Genomic DNA, 12,771 nt, shown 5'->3' with positions numbered 1-12,771 from the left:
ATTAGGACTATCGTAAATGCATACTTAGAAAAGATTCTAAAGAAATTAAGTATGCATGCAAGTAAACCTATGCCTGCTCCTATAGTCAAGGGTAATAGATTTGGGAACTTTAAGTGTTCCAGGAACCGATATGAGATTGATCAAATGAACATGGTTCCATATGCTTCAGCTGTTGGAAGCTTGATGAGTGTACAAGTACAAGTAAGAACTTACTCTGACGTAGTTTACGTATCCGGGATATTTTGGCAGAAGTCCAGTCCAGATATAGATCACTAGAATGAAGTTGAGAATGTCTTGCAATTTTATAAAGCCTCATGCTGAGTATGAAAGAACAAGTACTCTCAAATAGTTGAGGGTACAAATGTTAAGTCTTGACGAGATGTGTAATGAAATCCACAGTAATTGCTAACACTCGCAATTAGAGTATTATTGTGGAAAAGCTTAAAAAAATAGTTATGGTGTCATCAGTGATGCATACCATAGTATAGCTTGACATGATACTTAAGGAACAACCAAAAAGAGGTTAAGGGAATTAGTACCCGGATTTAACAATGGTAGTCAACAACAATAACCATTTAAAGTGGTTAACTTCTAAGACAACAAGTTAAGTGTGCTGCCAAACACATTGACATTAAGTTATATGTTGTAAATGAGAAAATCCAGAATCATTTTAAAAGCATTGAGCATATGAGTACCAAACAAGTACTTGTGGATCCGCTTACCAAAGACTAACCACCCAGTGCGTTCAGAGAACACACAGTCGACATGAGTTTACGGGAAAGCCTATGATTTCTGGATACTAAGGGCCTAGTTGAGAATCTGTTTCAAAACAAAGAGGTGCATTGTAGCTGTTTAATCTAGTGGTAACTGACCGTGACAATGAGGCACGCTATATGTACTGATCTGTGATAGAATATGAAAAAGATAAAGTAAGTTGAGTTTAAGTCATAAGGTGAGATCAAGGGAGAGAATGTTAGGATGATCTCCACCAGTTGGCCCAACGGTTCATTGGGTCCTTGATCCGTGCCCTGATCGGGGGCGCTCAGCCGGTTCTCCTAGCTTATGGGCCCCAGTCGCGCAGCGCCATAAAAGGACGGTGGAAGCTGTGGCACAAGACGCAAGGTTCACCGTAGCCGCCAGCCCCTCACCGATGTTCTATCCCTAGACCGATCGAGAGGAGCGCCGTAAGCAACGGGAAGCTCCATCGTTTTCACCGCCGCCACAGCACCGCGCCTGCACTGCTGCTACCTACGACGACCTAGCGGGCGCGTCACGGCTACCTCTACTCCGACCCGCTGTGGCTACTACGTCACCGGCGCCTCGGCCGCGATACGGTTTACTGAGGTACATCAGCAAGTCATCCCATCTAAATCAAGTTTTATCGACTGATATACACCTAGAGGTCCAGTAAATTCTATCATCTTGATCTTGAGTCCTGAGTACCAATGAAGTGCTATTACTTTGGGAAGTGAAGTGTATAGTTGCATACCTGAGGAAACAACGAACGTGTAGATCGTGTTGCAAGCCCTACACTACATCCGTTGCCGCAGGATGCCCTGCATGCAAAAAAAAAAAAAAAAAAAAAAACGTGCCAGAGAGAAGGATCACGGCCTGGCTGCATTGTTTCGATGGAGCGGGGCAGACTTGCATAAGCACATCTAGATCTGGAACCACAGCGCCGCGTTAGGTATTGTCCCGTCTCGGCACGTCGCCAGCTGATTGACGACGTACGGCGCTCATCATCTCCAGTTCTCCACCTGCTGCGAGACAACGATCGAGGTCGAAGACAGAAACCCGATGGATCAAACGCGGTATCAATCAGGAATCAGATAGCAAATGACGGATCGTCTCCGGAGAGGAATGTTGGGTACGGCGTGGAAACGAACCTGTGTTACCGGCTCGTCAGTAGCCACCGCCGATCGAGGTCGCCATGGCGGCCGCCCAGAGCACAAAACGTTTTTGGATCTATACTCTCGATTGCATTGGTGTCGTTCGGGCTGGGGGCAGCTGAGGCCGTATATAATATGGCGTGTGGCATTGTGGGCAGAGAGTGGAGCACTACACTCTATTCACTTAGATCATATCAATCATATTTATTAGCTATGATACAGTATTTTTTTCTCATAACAAAATAGCATCAGTTAGCTTATAATCGACAGACACGATCAAGCGAACAGGTTGTTCGACTCGACTCCGTCTCAGTACCACCGTGGTAGGCGCGGAGCGGAACGGCGAGAGTGACGGTGGGCACGAGGAGATCGCGTCGCGCGCGCCCGCGTCGCACGGCTTCCGGGTAATTCTGTTTTGACTAACGGCTTGCGAGGACTCTTCTGCTAGGCTCCTGGGCCTTTTGGGCCAAATCGGGGGACGGCAGAAAATCACCCGCCCAACCAAACAAAAAAAAATCATGCTTTTTTTAGCAAACATTTTTTTTCATCCTTTTCTCTTTTTCTTTTTTTCTTTTCGCTAAAAAAACCAAACTTTTCATGCCCGGTTGACAATAACCGCAGTTACATATATTGTCCAAACTCTGCAGAACCACGCATACGTTACATGCTCGCATCGTACTATGCTCGTGCCGCTACGCTTCTGGAGCAGCTCATGGTTCCACACATGATGACATGAATATATGATAATCCAGGACTACAAGAGACTGAGGAGGACTTGACTTCATCCTACGCAGGTTCAGTAACAGTAACAGCATAGGGATATACATTTCTACATTGCATCCATCGATGTCCATTGAGACCGGGAGCAACAACCAGATACTGGTACAGGCAACAGAACACACCACAGCTGAACGTCCTGCACTCTAGGGCTCAGGCGACAGCAAACTGGAAGGTCCTGCGGTTCTCTGGGAGTGTGGATTCTCAACTCGAGGTTCAGGCCTGGAAGGACAAGAACACATAGTCAGATTTATTAGCACTGAGCTAAAAACTTATTCATGTGAAGTAATTACGGTTTTTTAAATAATCAAGGAGAAAAAATGTTGTGTCCAACTTGATTGACACAAGCATGTTCAGTGGCAGAGAGGAGACAACAGTGCCACAAGTATATGGCACAGGCTGAAACGACCAAACATGACAGAAGGCATCTATAACTCATGAGTTATAATCAAGGATATATGTCTTCACAAAGAAACTCCCTTTCATCGCTCTTGTCATCCTAACATATCCTCCCAAACAGTTCATCCAAAGCATCAGAATATTTAAAGGCCATAAAAAGAAACTAGGATGGGAAAATTATCCTCAAGACAAATTAGCAAAACACAACACTGCAAGATTAGCATGTTAACAGACATTTCGGTGAGATGCAACAGAATTTGCAACACGGCAGACAATAATAGGGCTAATCCCCATCCCCAGTCCTCAAAGAGCAACTCACAAGACTACGCCGAATATCTGTTGTTCCAAGATCCCACGATAGGGAAATGGGACCAGATATCCATGCCAAATTGCCAATACTACTCAGCCGGCATTTTTTATGAACGCAACAACAGTGATTTGGACTCTGGAGCAGGATGCATAGTGGACTAGGAAAGTCAGTAGGAGTTGCTGTTCGGGCACAGTACTACAGTAGAAACAAAATTACTAAGGTTTTGGGTATTCACTTAACTTTGTTAGGTCTAGGTGGTTTTCATCTAGTATTCAGCTCAAGGATTTCCTATTCTTCTTGGCAGATCAATAGCTCAAGGAATACTAAAGTGCACTAAATAGTAGTCAGTGCCTTTATTGCTGCAAATAAAAATCCAAATACAACGAGGAATTACTCTAGATCACAGTTCCTAACAAGAAAATTAAAATGTGATGAATTCTGTTATGTCTTATGGTTTGACTGCTTGGACATTCGGATATTTCCAAAATATTACCCCTATCGTGGCCGCCGGGGGGGGGGGGGCGCTATCCTCCTACTTAGCCCTAAAATCGAGGCATCATGTTGCATATTAAATTTTGGTAGGTAACAGTAAAACATACAACATGACAAGCAAACCAACTGTTTCCGTGAGTACGAAATATCAAGTATTAAACAAAATATTTTAAAAGTTATGTGTGTGCTACTGACTGTCAGTTTCACTAAAGCACAGGATACTAAAGGTGTCCCTTTTCTCTCAGAATCGTTTTCAGCCCAAATGAATTGGATTACCAAACTAAAAGCTCGGTGCCCATGTTTGCAGACAACAAATGAAGGAAATTCACATAACACATTCCTACCGCTAATGAAAGATACAATAAAACAAAGGGCAGACCCAGTGCCAGAGGCTCCCACATGAGTGGGGTCTAGGAAAAATGACAAAAAATCCAACAGTGAAAATGACAAGTACTCTCAAATAGTTGAGAGTACAAATGTTAAGTCTTGATTTTCAAGGTCACATTTACAGAGCCGGACATTTTCAACACTTTGCAACTCAAAGGAGTGTCTTCTTCATCTAGTACTATAGAACAATGCATGAGTGAGATCATTAAAGCTATGTTGTCTTAATGTAAAATGAACAGACTGGGACAGACCTAGTCACTGAGATATAATATTCTTTCCACTGAAACATAAGAAAATATCTAAAATTATATAATTGAAACAGACAACAAATCATCCAATATTGTTACGTTAGATGCCAAAGCCCAAGTGAAACTACATATTTTCAGTACCCCTGCAAGAGCCAAGCCAGCCGCTACAGCCTCCCTCCCCCTCCTTTGGTTTAAGCACCAACAGATGGTATCCCCTCTTTCTCCGCTACTATCTAACGGTTACTTTTGATGCCAAAAGCCCAAGTGAAACTACATATTTTCGGTACCTAATGTCCTCAAGAGCCAAGCCAACCACTAAAGCCTATAGGTCCCTCCCTCTCCTTTGGTTTCAGCACCAACAGAAGGTATCCACTCTTTATCCCTATCTAACTTGGAACATGATCAGAGAAGTTCAACCAATGGAACCTACTAGCGGATGTTAAGCTTATGGCCCATAGCTTACCTTATCTCCAAAATATAGCCACTGCCAAGTAGCTCTAGGTGAGAAGATCACGTTTTAAGTAAGATTTGAAATTCCTATATGGGAGGTCACGCCATGAATTCATGGCACGTGCCGTTTGGCAGTACAGTTAATAAGGACAACTGGTGGCTAGCTCCTGTTGGCTCAATTGTGCAGCACCCATGAACAGTGGCAGAGCTCGTCAATTTTGACACCTAGGGCCACTATCAAAGCATACATACTGTCTGCGCCGAATCAAGATATCACCCGCACCAGGTCTAATACCGATAGATAACAAAAGTAGCTTATAAATACATAGGTTGAGATGAATATCTCAATTTCAAACTTAAATCCACAACATAATAGATGGAAACATGAAAGTGGATAAAAAAATCCACTCGCGCTCGGCCATCTGGGGTCCGTTTGGTTGGAGAGCGTGGGAGAACGGAATCGTTCCATCCCTAGTTGTAGGGATGGAATGGCTCTATTCTTGTGTTTGGTTGGAAGGATAGAATGGTTCTATTTTTGCGTTAGGTTGGAGGGATAGGATGGATGGATAACAAATCAGTTGTCACCGTTAGTAATAGGCCCACATGTCATATATGGATCTAACACCAATTCCTATGCATCTTCATCTGTAGTCCTTTTAAATCTAGGAGCTAATTTCAGATTGCAATGCCATTCACCATGAAAATACTGATGCATCCACCATATCTGCGCCAAGTTAAGTTGCACTGTTTCCAATGTCTGAACTTAACAGTTGAGTAGCAAACAATGAAAAAGGGTTTTAGTTCCTGAGAGACCCTTTTTTATAAATTTTATAAGGTCAGTACTTGTCTCCTTTCATGTTGAAGCTAACAAAATGAGGCCATGAGAGGCAGATGATGAACTGCTGATGCATAAGCCAATGCCAACAGATGGAATAAGAATAATAAAGTGTTTGATCCTTGGACCGTAATAGCCTCCCAATAGCAGTTTTATCATAGCCAAATATAAAGTCAAATGCATTGATAATCAAAAGAACCATTTAGCTCAACAAATATTTACACAAAACTCATTAAAAAAGAACACCTTCAAGAATTCTGAATTTTTAAACTTGAAATGGGCATCCCTTGGTCTCTTTAGTTAATACTATTCCATATTAGATTCTTAGAAACCAAGTTTAGTATAAGATTTACTGCATTAGAGCTACCATATGTGTCATCCTTGTAAATGATGCGACTGATTATAGGAAACCCAAAGACTAAGCTTTGGAACTCTGTGGTAATTGCCTAAGGGTAATTGAATTGATTGGTAAAGAAGAACTAATGGCTTGATCAGAAGTAATTAAGTCAGTGGAAAAGGACTAGAAACACAAGCAAGGATTGATCTTTCTGTTATTAAATGATGTGACTCATGCGAACTAAGTAGACAAGTTATTTTGTAGGATACCTAAGATGGAAAAGAATGTCAACATTTATAAGCCCAAATACATCCATAATCTATTTTCACAACCCCCCCACCCCCCCCCCCCCCCCCACCCCTCGAATACGCAGGAGAGATCTTCACAACCTTCCATAAACAACAAATGATAAGTTCTGTCGCATTTAAACTCTCAAGCAGGCCCTCTGGAACCACATAACCAAGCCAAAAAAAAAAGCGAACAACATCACATAAAAATTTATATGCATCATTGGACTTGTGAGAATGCTCACAGCAAGTCAACAACTGTAGGTAAAGCTAAAAGAGTGCTCAAGCTAAAACTAGACCTCCAATTTCAAGTGTTCAGGATGTGAAGGTCGAACTAGATCTGCAAGTCTCAGTGTGAAATCCAAGCACCAAGAACTAACTGATCAAACTCCTAAGGCAAATCTCTATGTATCAGAACCGCAGAACTACTTAAACATGAAAGAACATGACTGGCAGAGATCAAAATTCAGCTAAAATTTCTATCTTACGATTTCATCAATCAAGTCAAGTAAACAAAAAGTGGGACTAATTCCCATCCATCGCCAAACTGATTCGATACCAGACGAGCAACTTAAATAAGAGTTAATTAAGACGTAAAAATACCTGCGCAACGGGGAGCAGGCCAAGCTCTCCGATCACCCCAGCCGCGCCGCGCAGCTGCGCGCCGACGCTGGAACCGCAGGTGGGCACCTCGTCGAACATCGAGGCCGATAGCGACTCCGAGATGAAGCCGGCCTGGAACTCGATGGTGCCCTGGTCGGGGTGCGCGACCATCCCCGTGACGTAGACCCAGAGAAAGAGCTTCTTGGCCTGGACGCCGGAGAGGTCCGAGATGGCGCCCTCGGAGAGCTTGCCGGTTACGGTCCTCTCGTAGTAGACGAGGTGGGAGCCGAAGTGGACGTAGCAGGTGCTGGCGAGGTGGATCTCGAAGGTGCCCGTGGCCTCGTCGAAGCTGTAGGAGGCCACGGAGTCCGGGATGAGCCCCTTCGGCAGGCCGTACTTGGGGAGCAGGTCGTTCGCCGCGCCGTTGAGCGATGCGACGGACGCCGTGACCGCCGCCGCGGCGGCGGCGAAGAAGAAGAGGAGGATGAGGCGGGGCAGCGGAGACATGGCCGTTGCGGGTTTGGGAATTTTTCGTGTTTTCCTTGTTCTCGCTTGTGTCTTGCGTTTTGGGATGTGGAAGGACTGACTATGGCTTTAAAGTGCTTCTTGACTTGTGGATTTTAGGGGATTTTTTTTTTATCTTATGTTCATACAAATCTAGGGCCACGTTTAGATTGAAAGTTTTTTCAACCTGATGAATAGTACCACTTTCGTCTTATTTGACAAATATTGTCTAATCGTGGACCAACTAGGCTCAAAAGATTCATCTCGTGATTTCCAACTAAACTGTGTAATTAGTTATTTTTTTTACCTACATTTAATACTCCATGCAAGCGGCTAAAAATTGATGTGATGAAGAGAGAGTGAAAAAACTTGAATTTTGAAGGGAACTAAACAAGGCCTAGACAAGCTATTTGGATTTTGGGCCAGTACAGTTTGTTTATATTATTAAAGGAAGTAGTTAGGATTAGATACGACGACGACGATCTCTCAAAATATGTTCACACACCACATCGTGATTATGAGCCCGTTCGTTCCGGCTGAAACGATCGTGGATTATAAGTCAGAAGTATTGCTGGCTGATTTGGTGTGAGAGAAAAATATTATTGTACCTTATAATCTACGATCGTATAAGTCGAAACAACCAGGCTGTATATCAAGCAAAATCATAAGGTCGTTGTACACTTGTACTGCCATGTTATCATTATTTTCCTTCTTGTACTTCTAGATTTGTAGGAGTTGTATATAACAGATAATAAAAAAATCTGGAGACATGTTACGATTTTCCATGGGACGTTAAAACTCTGTTGATCTGGCTGACCAAAATTTAGCGACATTCCTTGTTCGCCCCAAAAGAAATTCATGTCTTGTTCGCAGTTGCATTAACACTGGTTTGAGGTTCCCTGTGAATGAAAGAAAAAACGAGTCCATGGATGGGAAATTCATGTCGTCATGCGAGCCTCTCAGTCAATACGCCGACCCACCCACCACACATTTTCCCTTTTTCAGTGCACGGTTTGGTCCCTTGCTTCCTTCCAAAGCATCGTTATGCTGACCATGAATTATTATAGTCCTGATCATGCTTCCAAAATGTAACAATTATTAAACAGGTGGAAGAGGCAATCGATAAAACTTCTCCAGGGTTTTAAATGTTATTGAGGCTCGGATATTAGCAGACACGTCAAAAAAGTATTCAAAAGATGATAATACTGGCGCTACCTGCAAAACGAACATTTCAGTATTACGATAATTTCTTCGCATGCGATCAACAATACGATTTCACTCAGTCTGCGAATGCTGATCTCATCGCCGACAGTTAACAACCGACGCTATAGAGTAAGCAGCAAGAAAACATGCTCCCAATCAACGTGTAAACAAAACTAATACTTTGACGTTAACGCACGATCAGACTGCCACAACCACCATTTTCTGTTTGACTTAGAGGTATATATGCTCTAGATTGATATGATATAGGACTGGAGAAACACCGGACAAACCCGTATCATTTTTAATCAGGTTTGGCATAACTAATCAAACCTCAAATTCTTAGCTTTTTTTTATGATGAAGTGCTACTATCATCGCTGACGCACCCAAAACGTGTTCCATTTCGCATTGCCAACACAAATGACAAATAGACTATGAGGTTAAGGTAAGATGAGCAGGCTGGCGCTACCACTTCCCATACGATTTTGTGGAAGCTGGATAGATTCAGAACTACATGCTGAAATGATGTTTTCGTTTTCTAAAAATTCGTCAAGCAACCACTCATCAGACTATTTGTCCGGTCCTTTGCTATAATGTTTAGCTTAAAAAGGCTCGAAAGGGATAGAGCTTAGGATAATTCTTTGGTTTAGAGGTACCAGCTGAACTCACAGCATTTCATCCAAACTTGTCCAATACAGAAATCAAAACATTACCAAGAAAACACCAAAATCGTAAGAGCCAATTCTAGGTGTCTCTCGAAGCAAACAAGGCCTACTACTGCCTGATCTCAGCCTTCCTCTTCTGCCACAGCCTGTCCAATGAGCTGTCAGCATCACCCTGTCAAAACAAAATGTGAAATCAGAACCCAGCAATATAGACTACTCATGCATGTAGTCCAGTTTTTCGCTTTGTCCTGACTTCTCTAACATTGACTAAGTAGAAAAATATTGTAACATCTAAAATACCAAAGGACCGGGCAAACAAGGCATATTTCATGGTGAATTTAATGAAACTAATTTGATGTTGTACATGTGCATGTTTCCATAAACTTTTTGGTCAAGGAAAAGAAATTTGTCATAGGACAAAGTTAAAAAGACCTAGATTCTGGAACGAAGGGAGTAGGAACTGAAATAGAATGCTTCCACATCACACCAACAGGACAGAAGAAATCAGCAAAGCCAAAATGCTTGGTACATTATAGCATTCAGTTTAAACTTTAATTATCTAGGATGATATCCAGCAGCTGCTGTGCTAGAATTGGCAGATAAAGCAACAAAGGCAAGGCCAAATGGCCTCATCAGGGTTCATGGATAGAATCTTGATTGATAAAGTATCATATGACTTCATTGCATATTCTGGAGCTTAGTATTTCCTACCATGGCAGCCCGTCACTTGATTTATGGGCACAGTAAAATCAAACAGGTAACTCATGATGTAACTAAAGAGGTGAAATTGATGTTGATCGTTTCCTATATTGATGTATGGTATATTGGCATGCAAGTCCACTGTACCCAACAATACACATGCAATTGAAAGCTGCATATGGATAGCCAGACTGCAACAAGGTTAATTACCTGAGCACGGACAAACCCAGAGAGAGCAAACGTGGTGAAATTGCCAACATACACACCATTCTCATCCAAGTGCCCAATGTTGATCTGCACAGAGGCATGGTCCTTGGCAGTGATGATCCTGTTCGTGGCAGAACTGTAGGAACAAAAAGAAAAACACAGGTCAGCACGAACAATAGTGCGATAACAACGATGCAGTCAAACAAGAGAACTGAAGCAAAACTTACCACTTCCTGGGGACGTAGAGGTCCACCATCTTACCCTCCTCGTTCTGCATGGTGACAACTGGGAGGAACTACCATAACAGCAAACAATCAGGCATTGCAACTTCCATATGTAAGGATAGAAGTAATTCGGGACAAAAGGAGAAGAGTAATTAAGAAGGCTAAACTACTGCCAAATGGCTCCCTTCATCAATGCATCACAAGGCATTACGATCTTCTGCCTCTGGTGACAAGATACAAGTAAGGCTGCTCACTTAGCAATTCAGAATCGCTGTAGTTTCGCAAGGTAGTGCTCCGTAGTTACCACTTACAGACTTACCACTTGACTTGAGGAGGATTGAGATGAAGCACAGAGAATTCTTTCCCCCTCTTTTTGCAAATGACGATTATTTTCTCCTCTTATATTTGATGACGGGTAATAACAACTCGTATGTTTGTGGCCCACATGATATGCTCTTTGTTTTATATACTAAGAAGTTTGCTAGTTTGACGACGACTTGATAACATAGTCACAGTAAGACATCCACTAGCCCGTGCTATGATAAGTTGATCAAATACGCAATGCCGACGGCAAAATTTATAAAGGAAACAAATGTGCGCGTAGCATTGATATATAATACGTTACGATCTAATGCCTTACTACGTGCGTGGCTAATTGGCTTCACCAAAAACATGCTTCATCCTACCGATTTGGTTCACAAAAGTTCAGAGTTCAAAGCGACTACTCGGAAACTACCAAGTGGAGATCCTAGAGCGAACCATCGCATAGCGATTAGCCGTGCGGGCGCATGCGAACTGGATCAAAAGAGAACGTGAGTACGAAAATCTTTGGTGATACTACTCACCTTCAAGATCTCTTCGTCGACCAGCGGCGGCGGAGGGTGACGCAGGAGAACGAAGACAGCTGCGGCGGCGGTATAGATGTCCATGCAGCCTGAGGCACGACGGCACGGCACAAAGCCCGCTTTTTTAGCCCGACACGAGCACGGCCCGGCCCGAGGGAGCAGGCCGTGCCTAGGCCGCTGCTCAGGCCCGTGGGCTGGCACGGCACGGCCCGGCCTGCGTCGGTCGGCCCGGCAGCGGCCCGGCCTCACTCCTCCTCCCCTGTCCTCTCCCCGCGGCCCAGCGCTCCTCCTCCCCTCCCCCTCCTCACTCCCCCATCGCCCCTAACCCTAACTCCCCCTCCCGACACGGCCGTCGCGAGCAGCAGCCTCGCTCCTCTCACCTTCGCCTCGCTCCCTCTCTTCCACACGGCCGCGCCGCATCACCTCTCTCCCTCGCTCCCTCTCCGCGACTTGCCAACGGGATGCGTCGCCGCGGGCTCCTCTCCTCCGTGAGGACATGCCTCGGGACCGAGCACGGCGTGCTCGAGCTCCGCCCCGCCGGCCGCCGACGCCACGAGCTCCTGCTTCCCCGCGGCTCGCCGAATCCCACCTCCACTCCAACCTGCCGAATCCCCTACGCCTGCCTGCTCTATTCGCCAGATCTGGCATCGACGGCGGGTCGGCGGCCATCCGCGACCTGCCTCGGGCTCCTCTCCTTCGGTCCCTCCATGAGGTCGCGCCTTGGGTGCGAGCGCGGCGTGCTCGAGCTCCGCCCCGCCGGCCGCCGACGCCACGAGCTCCTGCTTCCCCGCGGCTCGCCGAATCCCACCTCCACTCCAACCCGTCGAATCCCCTACGCCCGCCTACTCTATTCGCCAGATCTGGCATCGACGGCGGGTCGGCGGCCATCCGCGACCTGCCTCGGGCTCCTCTCCTTCGGTCCCTCCATGAGGTCGCGCCTTGGGTGCGAGCGCGGCGTGCTCGAGCTCCGCCCTGCCGGCCGCCGACGCCACGAGCTCCTTCTTCCCCGCGGCTCGCCGAATCCCACCTCCACACCACCACGCGCTGCTACTCCTCCACATGCCTCCTCTGCGTGGATCCAGCCTCGTTCTCCGCGGATCCAGCCTCCACATCGCTCATCCTCCATGGATCTAGCCAAGTCGAGGTGCTGAGAGGTCGGGGATGGAGAGGTCACGTCGTACTCGTCCATGGCCTTCCGAAACAACGATGGCAGCTTGGCGCCCTGGCCTCCCCCTCTCTCTCTCTGTCGGTGTAGTGGACCTTGGGCCGGCCCGGCACGCTGGATTAGCCGTGCTTCTCGGGCCGGGCCGGCACGAAAAATGGCCCAGCAGGCCGTGCCTGGGCCGTCGGCCAGGCACGAAGCCCATGGTGGTACGGCCCGCGGGGCACATCGTGCCTTGTCAGCCCGACCC

At 45.6% G+C, this 12,771-nt stretch overlaps 2 protein-coding genes and 1 long non-coding RNA gene across 6 annotated transcripts in view; all 3 read right to left on the bottom strand.

Annotated features, from left to right (window-relative positions):
* LOC136538405 (uncharacterized) overlaps positions 1–2,068 on the bottom strand; it is a 29,145-nt gene extending 27,077 nt beyond the window's left edge. For all 4 annotated transcript variants that reach the window (XR_010779328.1, XR_010779324.1, XR_010779325.1 and 1 more), the window contains exons 1-2: positions 1,887–2,068; positions 1,490–1,760 (exon numbers count right to left, since the gene is read on the bottom strand). This is a non-coding gene — a long non-coding RNA (uncharacterized lncRNA). The remainder of the gene's footprint in view (positions 1–1,489; positions 1,761–1,886) is intronic.
* Positions 2,069–2,494: 426 nt separating this feature from the next.
* On the bottom strand, positions 2,495–7,577 carry LOC136538404 (uncharacterized protein At5g01610-like). Its single transcript, XM_066530379.1, has 2 exons — positions 7,015–7,577; positions 2,495–2,888 (listed from the first exon to the last, which is right to left on the bottom strand). The coding sequence occupies exons 1-2, from the start codon at positions 7,519–7,521 to the stop codon at positions 2,883–2,885; spliced, it is 513 nt and encodes a 170-aa protein (XP_066386476.1). The 5' UTR covers positions 7,522–7,577; the 3' UTR covers positions 2,495–2,882.
* A 1,797-nt stretch (positions 7,578–9,374) lies between these two features.
* On the bottom strand, positions 9,375–11,444 carry LOC136538403 (small ribosomal subunit protein eS21-like). The gene is made up of 4 exons (XM_066530378.1): positions 11,360–11,444; positions 10,518–10,585; positions 10,294–10,426; positions 9,375–9,556 (listed from the first exon to the last, which is right to left on the bottom strand). Exons 1-4 carry the CDS (start codon positions 11,441–11,443, stop codon positions 9,494–9,496), a joined length of 348 nt encoding a protein of 115 aa, XP_066386475.1. The 5' UTR covers position 11,444; the 3' UTR covers positions 9,375–9,493.
* Positions 11,445–12,771: the final 1,327 nt, after the last annotated feature.

The sequence above is a fragment of the Miscanthus floridulus genome, chromosome 2 (assembly GCF_019320115.1).
Source record: "Miscanthus floridulus cultivar M001 chromosome 2, ASM1932011v1, whole genome shotgun sequence".
Classification (NCBI taxonomy): domain Eukaryota; kingdom Viridiplantae; phylum Streptophyta; class Magnoliopsida; order Poales; family Poaceae; genus Miscanthus; species Miscanthus floridulus.
Note: the sequence above shows the minus strand (reverse complement) of the source record. Positions and strands in the feature narration are given on the sequence as shown.